Genomic DNA, 22,442 nt, shown 5'->3' with positions numbered 1-22,442 from the left:
TCAGGGATACACACCCAGATTCTGTGGGAGTAGTGTTGGGAAACGTTTGGTTTGGAGCCGCGAAAGTGATTTTAAATTCAAACTGGTCACGCATTCTGAGTCGTTTTTGATTTCTTATTAAGGTTTCACAAAACAGACTTTTTTAACATTTAACATTTCCGACTACTAACAACACCCTACTGTCATTGCAGCCCGAGACGTCCCTCATTTGGCCATCCTGGTGATCTCAACCTGTGGAAACCATAAACAAATGGCGTACATTTAGGAGGTAAGTGACCTGCTCTGGTGTTTTGTAACGAGTAGAAAATCTTTTCTATTCACAAGGAAGAAATCAAAAAGAAATTAATCCGTTTTCTCATAATTTAAAATATTTTTTTCATCAATCAATGTTTTTTGATGTTTTACTGCCAATCAATATTTAGAATTGGATAACTTATCTTAAATGTAGTTTAATATATATCATATCTCCCTGTCTTTCCCTTTATAAATCCAATTTATCGCAAATATGTTAGTTATATTGTTTTCTCGTATCTTTTGTTTGCCTCAGCGTCCTTAGCAATTCTTATCTGTCCTAATAATTTAAAGCAACATATGCAGATAACGAAATGTTTAGACAGAGGGGTTTCTGTTTGTTTGTATTATTTTGCGGGCTTCTAATCACAATCCGTGTCCGACTCTCCATGGACTTTGCAGAGTTGAGAATTACGAAGGGTTAGGGCACCGATGCGCTCATTTAGATATTCTATCTCCTCCTGATACACGCCCGTCTCATATAGCAGATTCTCATACTCTCTCATAATCCCCCCGTAATCGCCAGTACTGCTGGCAATGATGTTGTTGTTGCTGTTGCTGCTGCTGCTGCTGAGGCTGCTGTCGCTGTGACCTTGGTTCTGATTCCGCCCACTTGTACTGCCAGCCCCCTGCGCCGATCTGCTTTCCGGCAACTCCTCAAAATCCAGATAGAGCTGAAAGTACGTGGCATCCTGGCAGCGGCAGATGGGGCAAGTTCTTGATCTAGAAAGTGGATGGAGATATATGTACATATGTATGTTTGTTTATTTCGGACGCGATTTCGTTTTCAATGCCATTTACTGGCAAAAGCGAACCCTAAAGTTCACCGATAATGTTCGGGGATTCCCATGAAACAAATAACCATAACAAATTGGTTCTACAGCAAAATTGCTGTGTATCAGATTAATTTTATCAAAAGATGTATCTTTCAATAGAAAAGTAATATATGTTCTTTGTATGGTCATTAAAATAGAGAACACGACAATCAATCAATATTGCCTTAAGCATTTTTGTGCACTTTAGTATCTATTTAAGATTTGAATTTTAAACATTTTGGTTTGCCTTGTTAATCAGGACTTTTTTCGGTTTATTTATTTTGGAAAAAGGTTTCACTCACTGCTCTCGCCAGCGATTCAGGCACTCCTCGTGGAAGGCGTGTCCACAGGTACCGGCGTGAATATTGTCTGTGGTGCGATACCGATCCGAACAGATCGTACAAATCACGTTGTTATAGCTCATTCCGTTCCAATTTGCACTTTATTAATTTAATTTAATTTTTCGATCCGATCAGATTCGATCTCTTAACTGCTCGCCCGGTGGCAGAGAACTGAATGCGAATGCAACTTTCTGGAACGAGAGCTTCGCTGATAAGCGTCCAAGCAATCGCCGTCCAGTCCGCTCAGTCCACCCCCTCAGCAACCCACACTTCCAGAGCCCGAGCTCAAGCCAGCCCACCTTTGTGTGCCGCCCCATAAAAGCGGAAAATATGAGCCGCTAAATTAGGTCAGCGATGGCCTACGCCCAGCTTGTATAGATTATTCTTAGGCCAATGAGATAAAAGCTCTGCTTAAGAGACTAACAGTCTAATATATATTTTTTGGAAATTGTTTAGCCAAGTTTTTCAAAATTCGGATGTTTTATTGATAAAATAATCCAAATAAACAAAATATTGCCCAAAACTACGAAAATAAACTAAGCAGCTTAGTCTAATGTTTGCCGGCCCGAGGTCAAGGGTTTGTTGGTAAGCAAAGAAAAAAAAACAGTTGATATTTAATTACCTTGTGGCAAACAAAAAATTATGCCCACTATTAGCTTATACCACCGCCGCGAATGAATCAGTTCAAGTGATTTGAGATATATGTATGTCTTTCACTGGATCGGAGAAGGGACTCAATTCGCCATTCCAACCGTTCTCTAACGTTCCCAGAATTTCGATTATTCAAGAACAACAATTAAACATCGGTAATAAATTACAAGTGTTGTTTATTTTTGTAAACATTTATGTTTATATTCATATTCGATTTGCTTCTATCGTCTTTCGAATGGAGTGCTTGTGGTGGACTAACAATAGGTTCATTTACAAAGGCCTACGTTGGAAAGGAATGTTTGTGTTGAAAATAGTGAAAAAAAGTAAAAGACTCCGGTTTTAAGAAAAAGTATAGTTGTAAGCATATAAGGTAGAAACAGCAGGGGTTAATACTAAGCGTGGGCGATCATAAATATCTACAATCTATAACTAGTACTAAGTAGTGTAGGGTGTAATGTGATTTCGAAAAATCAAATCATGGTCCAGGCATAGACTGAAACGATATTGGAAAGACGATAATAGGATGGAAGAACAATAAACAGCCGAAGCTCGACTATCATCAAATAAACAAAAATTTGTTTCCATTAGAAATGGATCCATTGGTCTGCGAAATAATAACGTTTGAAATAGAAAATAAATCAGAATCTAAAGCGTAAACTATGGCACGGTTCTAACGACTATATTTTGTTATTTGGCAAATACTAAATATCAAATTACAATATCTATAGAAAAAATTGCTTACAATATGGGGAATATGATATTGAACTGGTGAGTTCTTCAAAGAATCCTCACCAGTTTACGATATTCACCACCCAATCACGATTGTACCGATTTACAATGCCTGGCATATTTTTGTTTATAACGAAAGTAGCATGAAAACTACGTTTTTTGGAATTAAAGCATTTCGTTAGTCTTTTGGGAATTTCATCTTAGCCGTCAGCTTGGAGCCTGAAACGGAGACGGTTGCCGAACCGGAATTATCCCCCGGTGGTGCTGCGGCATTTGTATTACACTCCGCGTAGGATTGGTTTCTCTTCGGGCTGTCCACGTTCATGTAGATGTGGGGCGTCCCGGTCGTCACCGTTCCCGTTTGGGTTACGGCGAGCGGATGCGTTGGGACTGAGGACGACGGCGGCGGAGGTGCCGGCGTTGTGGGCGCTGAGGTCGCCGGCGGCGTGGGCGGCAGCTCCTCCTCCTCCAGTATTATGTCGTCGCCCACCATTGTTATGCGCCGGATCGATGCCGATCCGCTCCCCAGTAATCCAACTCCGGGCCGGTAAATGGAGCTGCTGCTGATCCCGATCCCGCTGCTGGGACTGCTGCTGCTGTTGAAGCCGCTGTTGGTGTAGGAGTGATTGTTCTTCTTGAGCGGCAGTCGCAGGTTTGGCGTCGCCGTGAGGACTGAGGGCGGCGGAGGAGTCGTTACTGATGGCAGCGGGGGGAGGTTTGATTTGCTGATCAGATCTGGTCCGCGCGACATCAGCTCCAGCGCCTGGACTGCTGGCTGGCTTGCCGGTGTGCTCTGTGCTGCCGATCCCGATCCCGATCCCGCCGCTCCCGTTCCCCCCGACATCTGGGAGACGATGGTGCGGCTGTGGTTGTTGCTCAACCCGGTATCTTTCCATTTCTCTGAAACGAAGAATGACCGTGACTTAGTGCGTGTAGTTCAGGTGATGAGTGGTGGGCCAAGCCCCAGCAGGCACGTACCTGCAGCGCTGCTGGCGCCATTGGTCTTTCCGAAGGGCAAAAGGAGTCGAGCGGGCTGGCAGAAGACCACTGTCTTGTAGGCCTTACGGTACTGCTTGTTCATGATGACATAGATGATCGGATTGATGCAGGCCGACAAGTAGAGCAGGATGTAGCTGCAGATGTGCAGGCTGGGGTGCTCCACATTCTTGTCGGCCACCTTGACAATGGTAATGGGCAGGTAGCAGACGACGAAGGACAGGAAGATGGCCAGCACCATCTTGGTGATGCGCCACTCGTTTCGCTTGGCCCGCACCTCGCGTTGATCCTTGACCCTGGTCGGCTGCTGTTTGCCACTGGGCGCCGTCTCCGGGACTTCGGTGGAGAAGCTGCTGCTGCTGTCCGAGGAGACTCGGTTGCCCGGTTGCTGCTGGCACTCCCCTCCCGAGGGCAGGGCCCCAGATCCCGTGCTGGCCAGCGGACGCAGATTGTTGGGTATCGAGTTCTGCTTGGTGGCATGCCGCTTCAGGCGCTGCTCCGACTTGTGCACCACCCAGAAGATCTTGGCGTAGCAGGCAATGATCACCAGACAGGGAATGACAAAGGCAGTGATGAACAGGGTCGTCTTGCTGCTGTGTCCATGGTCGTCGGTCATAATGGAGCAGGTCTGAAGGCGCGAGTCATAGCCAAAGCGGCCCCATTCCCCCAACAGCGTCGGCAGTTGCATGCCATAGGAGAACAGCCAGCAGGCTGCGATCATAACCGCAATCCAGTGGCGTTTATAGATCCTAGCATACAGTCCGTGGTGGGTGATCATCACATACCGATTGATTGTGATCATTGCGATGCACAGCAAAGAAACCCCAATGTTTCCGTACTGGATGAAGGGAATCAGGCGGCACAATACCTGTCCATGGCGCCAGGTTCCCTGGACAAAGCGCAGACCTTGGAACGGCAGCACAAGGGCGCAGAACAGCAGATCGGCAATACACAGACTAAATGTGGGGGTCGAAAAGTTAGTTTAGTTAGTTTAAAAGGGTAGCTGAGATAACCTCACCTGATGATGAAGGCGGCGGCCACATTGCGCACCTTGGGACACTTAAGAAGGGCCACCACAGTCAGCAAGTTGCCGCAAATGCCAACGATCATTATGAGAAAGGTCATGACCGCGGCAAAGGTCAAAAGCGACTGTGAAAAGCTGCAAACGAATTGGTGGCATGAGCACGATGTTCTAGTAATATGAAATAGTCTTTCGCTGACTTATTTTATATAATAATTAAATACCATTCCCTATTTGACCTCCAATTGATTGCATTTTGGCTGTCTATCTCAATGCACTCACAGAGTGGTCCTCCCAGCCGAAGATCTCTTTTGAACTTTGGTGCCCATATGGCCCTGTGGCTATCACCATATCGGACTGGCTTCCGCTGGCTACTTACAAGAATCGCCCGTCTTTGTCTGTCGGAAAGCCAAGCGATCGCCACTGGTGCAATGGAGCGCGTAATATTAACGATCTCTTATCAGACCTCTCCCAGCCGGGGGCTATAATTACCCAGTGACCGCTGATAGCTCCATCTCACTTAGCACCCACTTGGCACATCGTCAACACTCCCAGCACCCAGCTCCCCAAACCCAACTTACCCGTTCTCATCTGCCGTTGGAGCCATAGTTGTCAGTGCCTCCAGGGGAGGATAGCCGTCTAGGCTAATAGTTGTCTTGTCACTCATACTGCTGGAAGAGAGGGGAGGGGATAGATGGGCTTTATTAAAGTGATATCCAATTAAAGATAGGAGATGTATGGACCTGGGAAAAGCTACATACTACAACCTACTCGGGGTTAACAAATTTAAAGCATTTCGTAAAAATAACAAAAAATCATGATGTAGTGCCCTAAGATCATGATCTTTGGGATGGGTCAGTGTCATCAAATGAAAGATTGATGATATGAATCATTTTCTTTTCCTGCAACAAACTATCACTAAGAATGACTTATTTTCTTAAGTGAAGATTCAACATGAGTGCAGGGTTACACAAAAATCAATATTGATCACAACAAATATTCCCTTGATTTTTTTAATTATGTTTGAGAAACACTTCCTTCTTAAGACCGATGAACTTGCACGCTATCAACGTTGACAAAATCTCGACCATCAAGGTTATCAGTTGGTTAGCAAATGTTTGGGCTTGTTGTTCAATCAGTTGCTGTTTTTCCACAGCGGTCAATGATTAACTAATGATGGATCACTGAATTGGGATTGCCTTATCCAAAGGTCTAGTGTATTTACTGTTATGCTTAATAATGGGATTAACGTGAAAGGGTTCGCGCAAATAAGGAATTTGATACACAAAAAAATATATGATCGAGTAGCTAACGATTCAAACCAGAATATTTGTATTTTACATTCATTTCTCTCCGGGAAAGCTGTTCACTTTGAAGGGATGGCTGATTCACTTGTTCTCAAGTAAAAACACCGTATAAATAAAAATGATCTTGCGGTTACCACACAATAAAATAAACTTTAGCTTAGTTTTTAAAGATATCGAAATATATTTGTATTTTGAAAGATGTTGTTTTCTCCTTTGCAGATTTCATGTATGATTCACGTTTGCTTAATGGAAAATAAATTTTCTTTAAAGGTTTTCCCAAAAGGGACATTCTAAGATTTACACTACTACTAGGGTCCACTATTTAAAAAGCTTCTGGTTTCTGATTTACTTGCTCCTGATCCTGTTGACAATCACGTTTGCCACTGGCACCGATCCAAGATCACTGAACACCGATCGCCACCGCCGACAATTGCCAACTGGCAGCGGCAGGGGCACTTGAGTGGCATGGCTCGAAAAAAAAACTGCCGCTGACTGCATTTTGCGCCGACGCAACACTCGTAACCCGTAAACCGTAACCAGCCACCCGGAGTCCGAAGCCCGTAACCCGGCTTGGGGCGTGGCACCCCTTCTGCTTCTTTGGGACTATGATAAATTAGTGTCAATTAAATAATTTAAAGAGGTCACACTCGTCTCTGTTTCGGTTTCGGTTGCCCGGCAGCAGTAGTTTCAGTGGCTGTTTCTGCCGCAGCTTCTGCACCACTTGGGGTGCAAAGATCAGCGTCGAACCTTAATTAATTGAGTGACTGTTTGGCGGAGACGGGTGTCTCTAATGTGTGATGCGATGAAAAGTGCTCTGTTCTCCGCTCGAGTGGTCGCTAATCGGGACAAGTGTTATGTTCTTATACCACTCTCTCCACTGAGCGTAAAAGTGATTTAGAATTGTGCAAGACTTATAACAAATAAGTATTATTGTGGTAGGGGTTGTATTTGAAATCTTTAATTGCTTAGAATAGACATGGTGTGCCCTTTTACAAACCCTTTTTTCGTTGTGTACCCTTTTATCAGATCTTCATTTAATTTATAAGGAGTACTTTTAGTTTGAAATATTGTATCTAAAAATATCTTTTTTTTTGTATTTCAATATACAACATTTATGCTAGTATATTAGTGTATTATTTTGAAACCTACCGACACTTGGCAGTAAACGTTTTTCTAAACAATGTAAGCATCAATTTTAGAAGGGTGTATTATGAAAATTAATTGCATTTCTGCTCGTAACTAAAACCCTTGTTTTCTGTGTACTCTGCTCTATCCTATTTGCCTCTCTTTCCTTAACCCTGCCCAGGTCATGGCTGCAATTTAGAGTGGCCCAATGGGGCGTATACGCAATCTGTCTGGCTCGCTTCTTCCACAAGTTTAGAATATATGCCGTTATCTTATCGGTTGAAAACAGTATTTACCTGGTCGAATTTGGTTTGTTATTTGGTAATCCACAGCGATTCTAGCGATCGCAAGGGTCTCTCTCCCGCTCTCTCCGTTCTCTCTCTCCTTGCTTTCTACTCCTCTCTCTCCCCCTGCAGTTCCGTTATCAGTGGTCAAGAGGGGATGGTGAGTAGTGGTGAGTGGATGGGAAATAGCTTGTTTATTTGTTTTCTGCTCACGTAATCGAAACCACTGCAGCAGCTGCGATCTCTAAATCAACTGCTCCCCTTTTTACTCCACTCCACTCTAACTTCTTCCTCTTCTTCGCTCAGGTTAAGGTGAGTGAGTGAGTAATGCTGTGAGCAATGTAAACAGTTTACGGCATTCGCATTCGCTGGGGTTATTCATTTAACGTTGTGGTTTTTGTTTTTATTGGGGACGCCACTGAATCTGCTGCTGCCTTTATTGTTGTTATTGTTGTTGTCGGTGATTCAAAAGCCGCCCCGGCTTTCATGACTAATACTTTTGACTCGCGCGAGATCAGGTAGAGAATAAAAGGGTTACAGGTTGTCCAGAGTTAAATCCAAGCTCCAACTCAGCACTCGACATTATCACATCAACAAAAAGGTAAAGAAATCCCAAAGAGGTTAACCGTTTGCGATTAAACCAAAGACATCGAATGACATTCGAATCGAACTGAAATCGGAGTTACTTTTTGTTTATAACTTGGATTGCGTAGACAATCCGCAGCGGTTGAACGTAACGGACAAATTGCGTATCGACCGCGTTCTCGGTTCGGATGGAAATCGGATTCGAAACGGATCGTCTATAACTGCCGGATCTCGTGCAGTTCGTTGAGTGCGGGCAGAACAGCGCGGTCGCAAGTTACGAGTCGCTATATTGATATTGCCAGTTGACAAATAGGAGCCGCTCACTCTCACTCTCAAACTGTCTCTCTGTTGCCAGCAAAGGGCGTAGATGGGCAGATTTCCAGGGGGTCTAACGCTCTTGCTAACAATTCTCTAACCCATTCTCGATTTAGGGCTTTATGATGACTGTTGAAAACTGTCAACAAAAAAATCTGGCTTAATTTCTTAGTTTTCGAAAATGGGTAATATTTTTATTGGTGCAAAAATGTTTCTTTAATTCTTTGTTAAATATCTTAGCATTAATAATTTTCAAATATATTGAAGCAGACTCCTGGACCCCCTTACACCACGCCCCTTTGCTGCCCCCATGACTTGGCGCTCTCCGTTGCTCTCTCGCTCGCTCACACTCCCGCACTCTCGCCTCCTCAACCGGAGATAGTGCGACAGACAGGGACGGACAGACAAACGATCGACGGCCATCTGGCGATCGAGGGGCGGGTGTGGGAGTTAGAGGAGCTCGAACGCTCAATGATTGCTGATCCGATGCATATCGCAGATATGCCCGCTCCTCCCTCTGCTTCTTCTTCCTCTTGTGCCACACAGAAGCAAATGTGCAACAGCAGCAACATCAAGAACAACAACGCCTCGGAACAACAACAACTGATAAGGCTTCATGTCTGCATTCTAACGTTTACACAATTGGACATTCGACAACGATTTTGTCGATCCACTGAAAAAAAAGTGCTTTTGTCTCCTACATCAAAAAATAATCCCCAGAAAAAGATCAAAATTTGGTTTGATTACAATTTTTCCATTTTAAATAGATCTAATGGTGGAAAAGCCACATACAAATTATTCAAATTGTTTTTCCAAAGTAATATGCAACATTCAAAACGAATTACTCAGCTAGTTTTATTTATAGATATTTTGTTATTACATTTCTGAAACTGAATATTGAAAAAACAATATTTATCAAAATTAATAGGAAGACTCCATCTAGGAGAGGCCTACTTTTACACGTGCAGATATCAAATCGAAGACGTAGCGATTTGTGTGCACTCGCTTTTGTTTGTTGTTTGCTGCGGATTGTGTGAAGAACATGATAGTTTATGGTTTATGGCTATCTAAACATAGGCCCGTGCGTGTGCGTATGCGTTTAAGTACGCCCGAGAAGTTTACATTACGCCGGATCTGGATCAGGAGCGGACGAGGTGGGTTGGGCCTTCGATTGACGTTCAATTCGTATTCACAATCACATCCACAATGGTCGGGGTAGCTTAAGTTTCCACTTTAGTACCCATTCCGTAAGCATTTCCACGTACAGTAGGGGACGGAAGAGAAGCAGTAGTAATATAATTTATAAGAAAAAAAGTTTTTAATTTTGAGACTGCAAAGATTTTCATTGTAAATAACAATTTAAAAATTTGGTAAAATTTAGCGTAAATAAAATTAATAAATAAAAATAAAATAAAATAAAAACATAAGACTTCCCTTGTTAAAGCTGCCAAATTAATTTTATTATCCAATTATTGACATGTGTTACGGTTTCATGAGTTTGTTTATTACGGATTGCAGTTCCTAAAACTTCATCCAATTCTAACTATTGTAGTTTCTTGTAATTAAGGTGAATGTGAGGTGGCGCTTGATTTTCTCGGAAAGTGTATTCTATTTTTGTGTTGTCGACTGCAGTTGCCGTACTACTGGCCTGCATGAAAACAAACAGCGACCGACAAACCGTTGCCAAAGAGTTTTCCCCGAACCGCTTGTTTTTTCCTTTTCAAAAGGCAACCGATACTCAATTTGCCCCAACAACAGACGACCCGCACTCTGACCCTCGGAAAAATAGAGAGGGAACCAGAAAATGGACTTAATTAATTAAGACTGCGTTCGATCTAAACTCTGACGTCGTGTGACCCCGGTTGACTCATTTTCCTTAACGGGTTATGGGGGCGCGGATAATGTTATAATGATTCAGGGTCCGTGGCCCATGACTGTGTTCTCTTATTTTACGCTTAGATTCAATCGCATACATATACTATGTACATATTTATACACCATAATCTCGAGTGAGTCTCGCATAAGTTGTCCATTTTTTTTAGTTGCTAGTCGTCGATTCGAATGGATGCTGCCCATTTATTATCCAGAAAATTGCTAGAGGAAACTATGCACCCACACAAACGCACGGCCCAAGAACCGAAAAGTTTTCAATTTCGAAAATGCCCGGAGAGGTGCGTACGGCCCGAAATCAGGGCTGCAAAGAGACTCGCTCTAAAAAAACATAGTTATTTTTTTAGCTCCTCTCCTATTAATTACATTTATCTTCTTATACTAAGACCTTTAAGCTAAAGGAAGGCATCCGTGAAGTCTTCAATTAAAATATAAAACGGAAAGTGGTGTAAAAATAGAATCATAAAAACAAACGAAAGCACGTTTTTAATTCTGTTCATTCGATTGACAAACGTGACTTTATTACCAATTAAACTTCGTTTTTTTGTAACGAATGACTGCTACAAGTTGTCAGTATATATCAGTATTTCACAGTTGTAAACGTTATTGTAAAATCCAAAGAAATTGTGTAACTTATAACTCATTTATTGTGTATGTAATCCAGTAGAAAGTACTCGGTATTTATATTTATGATTTTTTTATGATTGTTTTTTATTCAGTTTGGAAAACTGTAGAGCAAAAAAAAGAAATGTACAGAAATTCTTTATTGGATTTTTGACGATGCAGGTAGCCCTGGTTTAGGTATTTGGAAATTCCAAAAAACAGCAACAACTGACCCCGTCAGAATATCGAGGAAAAATGCGGCGATCGGGGGCGGAATAGGCGGAATGGGGAGTGGCGGTACGGGGCGGTAGCGAAAGAAACAACACCGAATAGGAACAATGTAAACAAAGCGCCCATTCCACAGGCAAATTACCAAATTACCCGATGATGAAGTCAATTGTTGTATACAATAAAAATGTGTGTTGTTGCTGCTGCTACTGCTCCGATATTCTTTTGTTTTCCTTTTTTCGAAAGTTTTTCTAGTTCGCCTGTTGTTTTTTTTTTTTTTTTTTTTTTTTTTTGTCTCTCAATATTTCGTACGCTTGGCTAGAGGCGGCTGCCTTCGGGCCCACTTTTTGGGTGGAAACAATGTGGATGGATGTGTGAATGCGGAGAATTCAGTTTAGTACAAATTCGGCGCAGGAACGAGCAACGCGCCCTCTTGCCGACCACAAAGTACCACGCGATGTTCCCACCCGGCCAAAATCAAAATCCGCTACCGATTTCGTTGATACCACTGCCACCACTGCCCGATCCCTATGCGATTAGCAAGGCTGTCCAGGATCCGGACAGTCTGGACCTGGATGTGGATGTAAACCTCCACTTGGATGGGGGACGGCAAGAGCTGTTCGAGGGCTACTCGGACGAGCTGCTGACCATCGCCTGGGTGGCCTGCATTGTGTTCATCATCGTGGGTGTTCCCGGCAATCTGCTCACGATCGTAGCTTTATCGCGTGGTCGGCAGACCCGTAACTCAACGGCCATATTCATCATTAACCTGTCCTGCTCGGATCTGCTCTTTGGCTGCTTCAATCTTCCCCTGGCTGCCTCCACTTTCATGGAGCGGGCCTGGACGCACGGTGATCTGTGGTGCAGGTTGTTTCCGATGCTGCGGTATGGCCTGCTGGCGGTTTCACTGCTCTCCGTGTCGTTGATCACCATCAACCGGTACATCATCATCGCCCATCCCAGGCAGTATCCCAGGTATGAGTAGATTCAGTCTGAACTATGTCCTAGAACGTTCAAAATATATTTTTCGGAAATAAAACGCCATTTAAAATTGATTAATGTTCAATAATTATGTTTTTCCTGCTATTGAATAATTTCCATTAAAAACTCATACATTCCCTAGTGTTTCTATGAATTCGAACAAACATTGGTTCCGTTGTTTATAAAAGAGGAGAAAAATTGGGTTTGTTTTAGAATTTTTTTTTTTATTAACTACAAAAATAACATTATGTTCTAAAGCCAAAATCTGGATTAACGAACTCAAATGAATGCAATAAGCCGAAAAAAGCCATACAAGAATTAAGGAAATAAATGAAACCAAACCTTTTTCCATGTTCCTGCAACCAGGATCTACCAGCGACGGTACTTGGCACTCATGGTGGCCGGCACCTGGGTTACCACCTTCTCCATAATGATACCCACCTGGCGCGGCGTGTGGGGTATCTTTGGCCTAGACGTTAGCATCGGATCCTGCTCCATTCTGCACGATCGCTATGGCAGATCGCCCAAGGAGTTCCTTTTCATCGCCGCCTTCATGGTGCCCTGCATCTGCATTGTGATCTGCTATGCTAGAATATTCCTGCTAGTGCGAAAGGCGGCCATTCGAGCTGGAACCGCTGGGAAGAGCAATGTCAGTGATGTGACCCCCAGTTCCACGACTCAGCAGAACCAAGCCCCAGCCATGGCCATGCAAAAGCGGCCGGAAAAGGCCAGTACATCCAGCGGCGAGGCACAGGATGCACCAATCCCCGGACGACCCTTTGTAGTGGAGGAGCAGCTGGCGTACATCGATGACAATGCCTCGGCGGACAGCCTGCCTATCTCGTACAGCATCAGGAGGAGGGATCAGGAGCAGCAGCTGCAACAGCTGCAGCTGCAGCAGCTACCCGTGGATGCCAATGTGGTGCTTAAGGAGCGGGATCAAGAGAAGTTTAGCCTGGGACGCAGTCAAACGCAACTGGAGATGGGCAAGTCGGCTGGGTGAGTTGCTGCAAGGTAAACACCTTGATGGGTCTCTCTCTCAACCGTTGTGCCTTCCCCCTTTCAGAAAGAACCCTATCACGACCTCGCTTCGGACTTCCTTCACCAGGTTCAGTCCGCGAAAGTCGCACTACGTCTCCATGGGCAACACCTCGAATGCTTCCTCCATTTACCCGGGCAGGATGAGTGCCAAGGACCGAAGGTTGCTCAAGATGATACTGGTGATCTTTGTGTGGTTCGTCATCTGCTACCTGCCCATCACTGTGGCCAAAATCTGGAAGAGCGCCACCGAGTTGCACTGGTTTAATATCGCCGGCTACCTACTCATCTACCTAACCACCTGCATCAACCCGCTGATCTACGTCCTGATGAGCTCCGAGTACCGAAGGGCCTACTGGAACCTACTACGCTGTCATGGATCACCAGATCCCCACAAGCAGCAACGGAATCAGGTCCACTCCAATGCCAAGCGGAAGCACCTTGAGTCCACCAATCGCCAGGTGAAGGCCACGACGTGAAGAGGAAGTCCTTCTCCTAACATCTTAATCCTCCGTCCCAGCAGGATATGATATATGGGATGAGTACCGAAATTTCATACTGTATGATCTGTGGGAAGAAACGATCCACATTAAAATACGATCAGCAGATAAGTCCTTTGATCCCTTGGCGATCATCGTGCCTCCATGTCCACTCGATGTCTAGTCACACGTTCCTATCGGATCTTTCCTTCCAAGCACACACGAAAACACAGGTCGCCCATCTATATCTATCTCTATATAATGTAGGAACTCCAGAAGTGTAGTGCATTTTATACCAAATGACTTTAATATCTGGTTTTACATTTGAATTCCATGTTTAAGAACAATCGATGTTTGTTTGCTTTAGTTTTTTTTTTGCTTGTCGCTAATTATTGTACCAATACATAATAGATATATCCGTATATGGATATACCCTATCTATGCCCCCAATAAATGCTTCGAATAATTGATATATGTAGTTACGTTGTTCTTATCCACCCAACTCCGAATTACGAATTCCGAAATTCCGGACCACTCTGTTGTGGGGGCAATACAATAGTGTATAGTGTATAGTGTAATCATAAGTAGAGCTATAGCTTAACGCTATTATTATCAATATACATATTGTATATGTCTGCGTGTATGCGTAAGAAACTTGGACTACTTAAGGCTAGTAACACAACTAAATTTTTCAATATTACGGCTTCTCGGCAGCTCGGTTCGGAATTGATTCCATCGGCTCCAATAAATATAGCTCCTGCCGCGATCGATGTAAATCCGATTTTTCATCCGACTCCGCATCAGCATCCGCATCCGTATTCGTAATCGTATCTGTATAGGTATACGTACTTGTATAGGCTATGTATATGTATGCATGGGTGTATATCATATATGGATCAAATAATTCAAAATTGCGATTGCGAGCTTAATAAAAAGGTGGCTCTGGTCCGGCCCCCATTAGTTTGATGCCTCTTCCCCGGTCTCAGACTGACTCCAAGTGCTCGGATATCTCAAGGATGGGGCTCTCGCTGAGCGGTTTCACCAATGACTGCCAGTTGGGTGTAAAGAGACTGAGCACGGGTGTAGATGTCTGCAAAAGAAATGAAAAGGGGGATTACAGATTGGATAATTAGCTGGGTCTTTTTTTTGTTTCTATTGCTACGAAAGCAATACAAATTTCGATAAAATTCTAGCTTTATCTTAATGGTCATTCTGATTTAGTTTGTATTAAGATAAATTTTAACTTGCTGACAGCAACACGAAAGTTATGTTTTGCTTTGTATTTAAAAGCTTGAAATGCTATTAATGTAGCTTTGCTTTCAAAAATATAAGGAGAAGCAAAGACAAATGAAATGCTTTTAATGCAGTTGACTGATTTTTCGCAGCAAAGCAAAGAACACTTTTTGCTTTCATTTGAAAAGTTTGACGAGCTACCAGTACAGCATAGGTTGAGATGTTTTTGCTTGCTCACCGTTTGTTTCTAATAACTAGTACTGTCTGCCAGGCACTTACATGATAGTCGGACTCCAGACTGTGCCCGTGGGGCGTGGCCGGTTTGCACTTGACCGTGGGCGTGCCCGGCGCTGTGGACGGTGGCGCTGAGCAGGATACCCCAGCCAAAGACACTCCTGCTCCGGAACCGCCTCCATTTGGCGCCGCAGCCGAACCCTGGTCCGATTGGCTGATATAGGAGGTCTTCAGGTTTATCTGGCTGAAGGCATGGGCTCCGGGCATGGTCATAGAGTGCTGCAGCTTGGGAGTTCCGCTCCTGGGTCGATCGAGCAGGGCCAGCTCAAACAGCTCGTCGGCAAGGTGCTGTTCCGGAGCCGGAGGTGGTGGATGACCCAGGCTGTGGTTAAAGTGGTGGTGGTGGTGGTGCTGCTGCTGCTGCTGCTGGTGCTGGTGATGATGACGCCCGGCGAGCTGTGCCTCCAGAGCGTACTGCTTTTGAAATAACTGACGCTTCTGCTGCAGCAGGCGGTGCTGCAGGAGTTGCTGCTGCAACGGTGGCTTCTGCATCGGTGACATGGGCACGGCCACGCCCACGCCCACACCCACTCCCACGCCGACCGGATGGTGTTGATATAGTCCTGGAGGCGGCGGTGGCGGGGCATAGCATCCATGTCCGTACAAGTCCCCACCAGCAGCGGTTTCCAACAGAAGCGGCGTGGCTTGATGGCCTGGATGGAGCAGTGGGTGGTGATGACCTGGATGGTGGTGTACAGCCGGATGTCCATGGTGATGAGGTAACGTCAGCAGAGGGTGATGGTGCTTGCCGGGCAGAGCGTAGAATTGACCATTTGGAAATTGACAGAGTTCTTCCAAGCCGTAAGCCTGGGCATGTGGATGCGGATGCTGATGGGGATGCTGATGTGCATGCTGATGCGGATGCTGGTGAGGATGTTGGTGGGCATGTGCCTCCTGCTGCAGCTGCTGGATCTCCAGCCAACCGTGTCGCTTGGCCTGCTCGTAGCGATAGCTTCCGTAAACGCGACTGGCTCCCAACAAGGAGCCGGAGCTCAGCAGGCCCTGGGCCACCAGCCCATCGCTCGCTCGTCGACCCTCGCGAAAGTGGATGGGTGATCGCTTGTCCAGGAACGGAACACCACCGCCATTGGGCGGCGGCGGTGTGGGATTCGGCGTGGGCGTGGAGGCCGAACTTTGCGGTAGACCCATACCCAGACCCAAGGCCAGAGCACCTGGCATATGGATACAGGAATTGTGGCTGCCGTACAGAGACCTCTCCGAGGAGTGCTCCGATGAGATGGCCGCAGCTGGCGGGGCTGAGGCCGGCGTGGGCGTGGCCAGCATGGAGCTGGAGCCCATGCACGAGGGCAGACTGCCCTTTCCAGAGGGCAGGGCAAAGTCCAAACTGTCATAGGGACCACTGCAATTGCTTTTAGAGGAGCCGCGACTTAGGTTCTGGCTGAGACTCTTGGAGTAGCTGCCGGCGCTTCCGGCCAGGACTCCACTCGAGGAGCTGCTGCTGGCATACGAGCGCATGCGGTGGCTCTGCCCGGTGGAGGCACAGGTTGTTCCGGCCAGGTGGGTCAGATCGCTGCTGGAGTGCGAGGTGGTGGGTCCGCCGTTGGCTTCCTTCGACTCCTGGCCAGCGGAACCCGGATCGTTGCCCTGGTCCGTCTCGCAGCCCTCGTCCGTGCTGGAGCTGCCCTGCGCCAACACCTTCTTCTCCGAGCGGCTGTTGGTATGCCCCCAAACGGTCTTAGTCCGGGGAATGATTTTATTAAGGCGACACACTCACCTGTCGCCATTTGATTTAGACTCATTCATTTCCTGGCCAGATTCGCCATTGGTGCTTCCCAAGTGCCCACGACGCTTGGCCCGTTGCTGGAGGTATAAGGTAAAGGGAGTAGAGAATCGTCAGCCTAATCCCAGCTAGCACTCACCTCCACAGGCAGTGGGCTCTCCTGGAGAGTCTGGAACAGTTTGCTGGCCTCGGCGGACATCTTGTAGCGAAAACTCTGACCGAGATTAGCCTTGGAGTCGAAGCTGCTCGAGCTGGACATGGCCTTTATTGTCTTGCTGTTTATCTCGCCTGGGCAGGAACCTGATCCCGCTGCATGAGATGTGGGTGTGGTGGAAGAAGCGGCGGCAGCCGGAGGAGCGGCTTCCACTTTTGACGACTCCTCCTTGCCCTCCGCTACTGCTGTGGACTGAAGTTGAGACATGGAGATGGATGAATGGTAGTAGGTACTCAGTAGGGCAGGGGAGCTTACGTCTATAAAACCGAACCAAACAACCATGACAAAGTTTTTTTTTTCCCCTTCACTAGTCCAAATTAAATTTTTTGTGTATATTTCTCGTTACACGGGTGCGTGTTTGGTTAGTTGTGTCTGTAAAAGCACTGCCCTGCACTCACCTGCTGCAGTAGCGCCCGGCAGTCTTCGGTGCTCTGCTTGATGATGAACTCGCTGATGGTCTGATGGAGCTGCTTGGACACCAGGGGCACACCCACTCCAGGTCCAACAGGTCCGCCAGGACCAGCCTCCATCATCTCGCGGCAGCGCAGGTTGGCCAGTGAGGGATTGTTGTCGATGCTGAGTGAAATGGCCACAGGCCGATGACTCCGGGGCGAGCTGGAGCTCAGACTGTGTCGCCCGATGCGCGATGATGTGGATGAGCAGTTGGAGGGAGCGGGCGAGGCGGCCGTCGGCAGTGGGGTGTACCGCATGGGCAGGGGAATCCCGGCGGCATCCACCTCTGCTCCTCCTCCTCCTCCTCCGCCGCCGCCTCCTCCATTGAGATACCCAGATACCAGGTGAGAAGGACCTGGCAGGGGGAGTGGCAGTTGCAGGGGGCCGTACTTGGCATAGTATCCCGGATCCGGCACAGTGGGCGTGGCCCCGGCATGGGCCGTCCGCTCACTCATGAGCACCGTCTGATGGCGGCTAAGTCTTTTGTGGGCCTGATCCTTGGCCAGGATCGAGCTGGTGGATATTGTCTTGGACTGCTGTGGGCGTGGATGAGGGTTTGGGTGCTGCTGCTGCTGCTGCTGCTGCGGCGGTGGCTGCTGCTGCTGGTCGATTTTGGTGCTCTTGTAGAGCACCCGACTGGCGGCGGCGGAGGAGAAGGAGGTCGAGGCCGACGAGGAAACGGAACCATTGCTCTGCTCCTTTTTGTGGCTTACCCGATCCTGCAAGAGCAGATAGATGGCCGCCACATGGTCGTAGGTGTTCTTCTTGAGACTGGCCCGCGTCTTGTCCGGCCCAATGCCTACGTACTCGGCCATGATGCGCAGGATGTCCTCGCTGGGCTCCATGCCCGCCTGCCGCTCGGCCCCCAGGTTGTACTTGGCTATGAGGACGTGCTCCAGCAGCTCGGGGCACATCCAGCGATGGCGCTTGATCTGCTCGATGGTGTAGCGACGCGTGGGCTCCAGCACCAGCATCCGGCGGATGAGGTGCTCGCACTCGGAGCTCATGAAGAACGGGATGCGAAAGCGGCCGGATAGCACCCGATCCCGTAGGCTCTGCAGGGTGGATCCGTCGAAGGGCAGGGCGCCACAAACCAGCACATAGAGGACCACGCCCAGAGACTGCAACGGAGAAATACGGATTACTTTACTTTGATAAAAGCAATTGGAAAAGTCATTTGGCTTGGTTGTATTTTAGTACAAAAATATTTGTTACAACTATTTCAATCATTTTTACTGTAACTCACCCAAATATCAATCTCCGGACCCGTGTACTGCTTTCCCTCGAAAACCTCTGGTGCTGCATACGGCGGTGATCCGCACCAGGTGGCCAGTAGTTCACCCGGCTTAAAGTGATTGGAGAAGCCAAAGTCCGCTATTTTAATGTTCATATTGAGATCCAGCAGCAGGTTCTCCGCCTTGAGATCGCGATGCACAATGCCCTTTTTGTGACAGTACTCCACCGCCGAGATGATTTGCCAGAATTTGTAGCGAGCCGCGGACTCCGACATCCGTCCGTACTTTGCTATGTAATCTAGGGGGATGGGGATGCAATAGGTTAGACTTTTCGGAATTTAAACGAAATTCAAAGAATTCTCTTTGTATAACCATTGAACAGCATTTTTTTTCTTATGAGTTCCTATAAAACGTTATCAACGCTAATTTAATATAATATATATTATCTAGTTCATGAATTTTTGATGATTAATGTTATAAAATTGTAAGGATAGGGTATCCAAGCTGTTATTATTAACCTAAACGGAAAGATAGCAAGACCAAATTATTTAATTTCTTATCCGGCCCAATGTCCTATTTATTTGCTTAAAAAATATTGAATATCTTGTCTTCATAGCCATTTGTTAACCAAAAGTTTATGATTATATAATTCTTGAAATTGTAATAATGTAAATTATTAAATAGGGTCCAAACTGTTATCATTAAGTTGTACGGAAAGAAAGCAAAACAAACAATTTTGTTTGTTTTCTGGTTGAATTACATTAAACTATATTGGCATACAAAAAGTCGTTGACCGTTGAAGGACCCATTCACTCACCAAAGATCTCTCCCTGGCTGGCATACTCCGACACTATGTAGATCATATTCTTGGTCTCCATAACCTGTGGGATTGGTAAAATGCAATGTAGTTGAGGATTTAGAAATAAATAAAGCTACTTACCTGATAGAGCTTGATGATGTGCGGGTGCTTCAGGCGTTTCATGATCTCCACCTCGCGGTAGACCTTTTGCAGGTTCGTCTGGTCCAGCTGCGACTTGTCGATGATCTTGATGGCCACCTCGTTCTTGGTGATGCGATGTCGCGCCAGCTTGACCACAGCAAAGTTGCCCTTGCCAATGGTGCGTTCGATGTCGTAGAAGCCCACGCGCATGGGTTCCTTCAGTTTGAGCAGGTCCTTGCCACTGACTCCACCTGCTCCCACCGCCGAGGATGTGGGACTGGGTCCGGGTGCAGTGCTTCCGCCGCTGGCAAAGAGCTTTTGGGCGAGCAGGGCATCCTTGCAGGCCACCAATGCTTCTATCGAGGGAGCAGCTGCACTGGCATCCACAAGGACCGAGCTCCGGATGGCTTCTAGTGGGGGGTGGGGATTTGGATTTGGATTTGGTTTTTCCGGGGCTTCCGATTCGATCTTGCCGTTTTGAGGTTGCGGGTGCTTTTCCTGCTGTTTATCCAGCTGCTTCTCGTGCTTCTCCTGGTGCTGGTGCTGGTGCTGGTGCTGCTGCTTCTGATTCTGCTGATCGTCCGGCGGCTGGCTGTCCTCGGACTTGGACTTGGACGTGGACAGGCCATCCAACCCATCCTCTCCAGCGGCCGCCGCCTCGCACGTGCTCATTTTCCAACTGCGCCACTCTGGTCGGGGAAATGGAAACTCACACGGAGAGCGAGTGCCGGAGAGAGTCGGAGACGGAGATCGCAATCGACAGCGAGATGATGATGCACATGCTCACACCGCATGCAGGGAGTGCACGGAACACACTCATCTCCTGCCCCATGGCAGCGCTCCTACACCTACACAGGGAGAAAAAACATAAATATTTGTTTTGTACTCTGGAAAGAAACTAATTCCTCGCAAATATCATTTATTCTGCCAATTACCAATATTTTATAAATTTTTTTGACGCTTCTACAAAAAAAAAGGTTGAAAATCTCTAAATTAATATTTGTCATCTTCTAATTCAATTATTGTATTATATTTACTGTTCTACAAAAACATTTATTTCTAACCAGTTGAAATATAGGATATAATGAAACTCTTACAAAATGGGGGAAAGACATAAATAATTGTTTTTACTCGCGAGTTAAACTAATTTTTCACAAATATCGTTGGGGCAAAATTCAAGTTTTCTTAAATTTTTGTTTATATTTTATATATCTCTTTTTCTAATCTACATATTGGTTGTTCTGCAAAAACGTTGTTTTCACCCCATTTAAAATATAGGATAATTAAACTTTTGCAAAATTGGTTCGCTGTATTATGAAAAAATAAATAAGCCATTGTCTGAGGAATCAATATATGTATGTTATATTGAATAAGTCAACAATATTAAGAACAAGATAGAAAATATTATATTTTTCCTGACTCCCTTTGTTTTTTGTTTTGAGAAAAATCCAATTTTATGACTAATGTTGTGTTTTTTCCTATGTAAGTGCGCCAGAGAGAGAGAGGTAGCTTGGAGGGGGTGGGGAAAGTCGTCGCTTGATAAGAGATTAGCTCAGCTATCTGAGTGTGTATGTGTATGGCTTTCGGACGTTACAAGCCAGCAAAGCCGCTGTTTGTGTGTGTGGGTGTTCACATTCTCGCTCTCTTCAGCGGCAGTGTTGTTACAATTCAAGAGATAAAATCGTGAAAAAGTCAAAATCCAGTAATTTTCACTGGCGAAAAGTCTTGTCTTGTTAAGATCACTTGGTATTAATATTTAACAAAACACACATGTTTATCCTAAATAAACTCATATAACACAAAAGACCAAAGAGTTTTTAAATCACACATTAAGCTGCCTAAAAGTATGCCACACAAATTTTGCTGCTGCACTTCCGCTATTAAGATGGCTATTTTCCAGCCACAAAATGGCCGTAGTGCCAGCACTGCCCTTGTGTGTGTGGGTGCTGAGGTGTGGGTGCCAACGTGCGCAAGTGTGTGTTTGCGTGAGTGTTGGTGAAAAATCAATAAGCAGAGCAGCCGCATCGCATAGCATCGCATTGCGGAAATCACGGAAGCTACTGAAATCGCGTAAATGCCACTAAACGCCACCGCTGGTGTACACTGCAGGATGCAGTGCATCCTGCCGACGAAGAAACCGCTCTCTGCGAAACCGCTCTCCCGAATTACCGTTCGATGAGCAAGCGTGGAAAACACAAGCGTCGCCGGTTGACAAAGAAGTTTCGGGCAGAAGCAAGAGCAGGATTAGGAGCTTGGAACTCCAAGCTGGAGCTGACGCCGCCGGACGTCCGGTTAGTGGCGATGAGAGGATGAGAACGCTGGCGAAGATCCGCTTCACATCCACATCCCTTCCGTTCGCGGAACGCCACACATGCGGCACGGAACGGCACGGCACACACAGACAGAGGCGCTGCGACACACACGGCGGAACGGCGGATGACTGGGAAACGTGGCTGCCTCCAATCCCGAGCTGCGTCCAACTGGCGTCCGCATTTGACGCAAGCTCGGCGCTCGTAACCACCACCCCCCACCCCCGCCCCCTTTCCTTACCCCCAGCAGAGCAGCGAGGGTTGCCAAGTGAGTGCCAAGTGGCCAGTGCCAAGTACCGAATGCCGAACAGAGCTCCGAGCTCCCATCGCCAATTGGTGGCAGT

General features: G+C 46.3%; 4 protein-coding genes across 7 annotated transcripts; 1 reads left to right on the top strand and 3 right to left on the bottom strand.

The window, feature by feature from the left end:
- Positions 1–346: 346 nt before the first annotated feature.
- On the bottom strand, positions 347–1,647 carry LOC108136187 (E3 ubiquitin-protein ligase RNF128). Its single transcript, XM_017257185.2, has 2 exons — positions 1,409–1,647; positions 347–1,014 (listed from the first exon to the last, which is right to left on the bottom strand). The coding sequence occupies exons 1-2, from the start codon at positions 1,528–1,530 to the stop codon at positions 654–656; spliced, it is 483 nt and encodes a 160-aa protein (XP_017112674.1). The 5' UTR covers positions 1,531–1,647; the 3' UTR covers positions 347–653.
- A 610-nt stretch (positions 1,648–2,257) lies between these two features.
- On the bottom strand, positions 2,258–8,347 carry LOC108136305 (G-protein coupled receptor moody). 4 transcript variants are annotated; one of them, XM_017257398.2, is made up of 5 exons: positions 7,573–8,347; positions 5,426–5,515; positions 4,842–4,982; positions 3,806–4,779; positions 2,258–3,727 (listed from the first exon to the last, which is right to left on the bottom strand). In XM_017257398.2, exons 2-5 carry the CDS (start codon positions 5,509–5,511, stop codon positions 3,006–3,008), a joined length of 1,923 nt encoding a protein of 640 aa, XP_017112887.1. In that variant the 5' UTR covers positions 5,512–5,515; positions 7,573–8,347; the 3' UTR covers positions 2,258–3,005. The 4 variants fall into 4 exon arrangements, with proteins under 4 accessions (XP_017112887.1, XP_017112888.1, XP_017112885.1 ...); XM_017257399.2 differs by having other exon boundaries at positions 5,426–5,512; XM_017257396.2 differs by lacking the exon at positions 7,573–8,347 and adding an exon at positions 6,501–6,606.
- A 28-nt stretch (positions 8,348–8,375) lies between these two features.
- LOC108136303 (G-protein coupled receptor 84) lies at positions 8,376–14,149 on the top strand. Its single transcript, XM_017257392.2, has 5 exons — positions 8,376–9,332; positions 9,429–9,444; positions 11,504–12,156; positions 12,529–13,161; positions 13,229–14,149. The coding sequence occupies exons 1-5, from the start codon at positions 8,932–8,934 to the stop codon at positions 13,677–13,679; spliced, it is 2,154 nt and encodes a 717-aa protein (XP_017112881.2). The 5' UTR covers positions 8,376–8,931; the 3' UTR covers positions 13,680–14,149.
- On the bottom strand, positions 13,959–22,299 carry LOC108136302 (serine/threonine-protein kinase par-1). The gene is made up of 9 exons (XM_017257390.2): positions 21,959–22,299; positions 19,790–20,637; positions 19,667–19,730; positions 18,861–19,147; positions 17,560–18,735; positions 17,087–17,353; positions 16,942–17,027; positions 15,192–16,878; positions 13,959–14,769 (listed from the first exon to the last, which is right to left on the bottom strand). Exons 2-9 carry the CDS (start codon positions 20,459–20,461, stop codon positions 14,662–14,664), a joined length of 4,347 nt encoding a protein of 1,448 aa, XP_017112879.1. The 5' UTR covers positions 20,462–20,637; positions 21,959–22,299; the 3' UTR covers positions 13,959–14,661.
- Positions 22,300–22,442: the final 143 nt, after the last annotated feature.

Source organism: Drosophila elegans, unplaced genomic scaffold (assembly GCF_018152505.1).
Source record: "Drosophila elegans isolate 14027-0461.03 unplaced genomic scaffold, ASM1815250v1 contig_149, whole genome shotgun sequence".
Classification (NCBI taxonomy): domain Eukaryota; kingdom Metazoa; phylum Arthropoda; class Insecta; order Diptera; family Drosophilidae; genus Drosophila; species Drosophila elegans.
The sequence above is the reverse complement of the archived record's forward strand: the minus strand, read 5'-3'. Positions and strand labels throughout refer to the sequence as shown.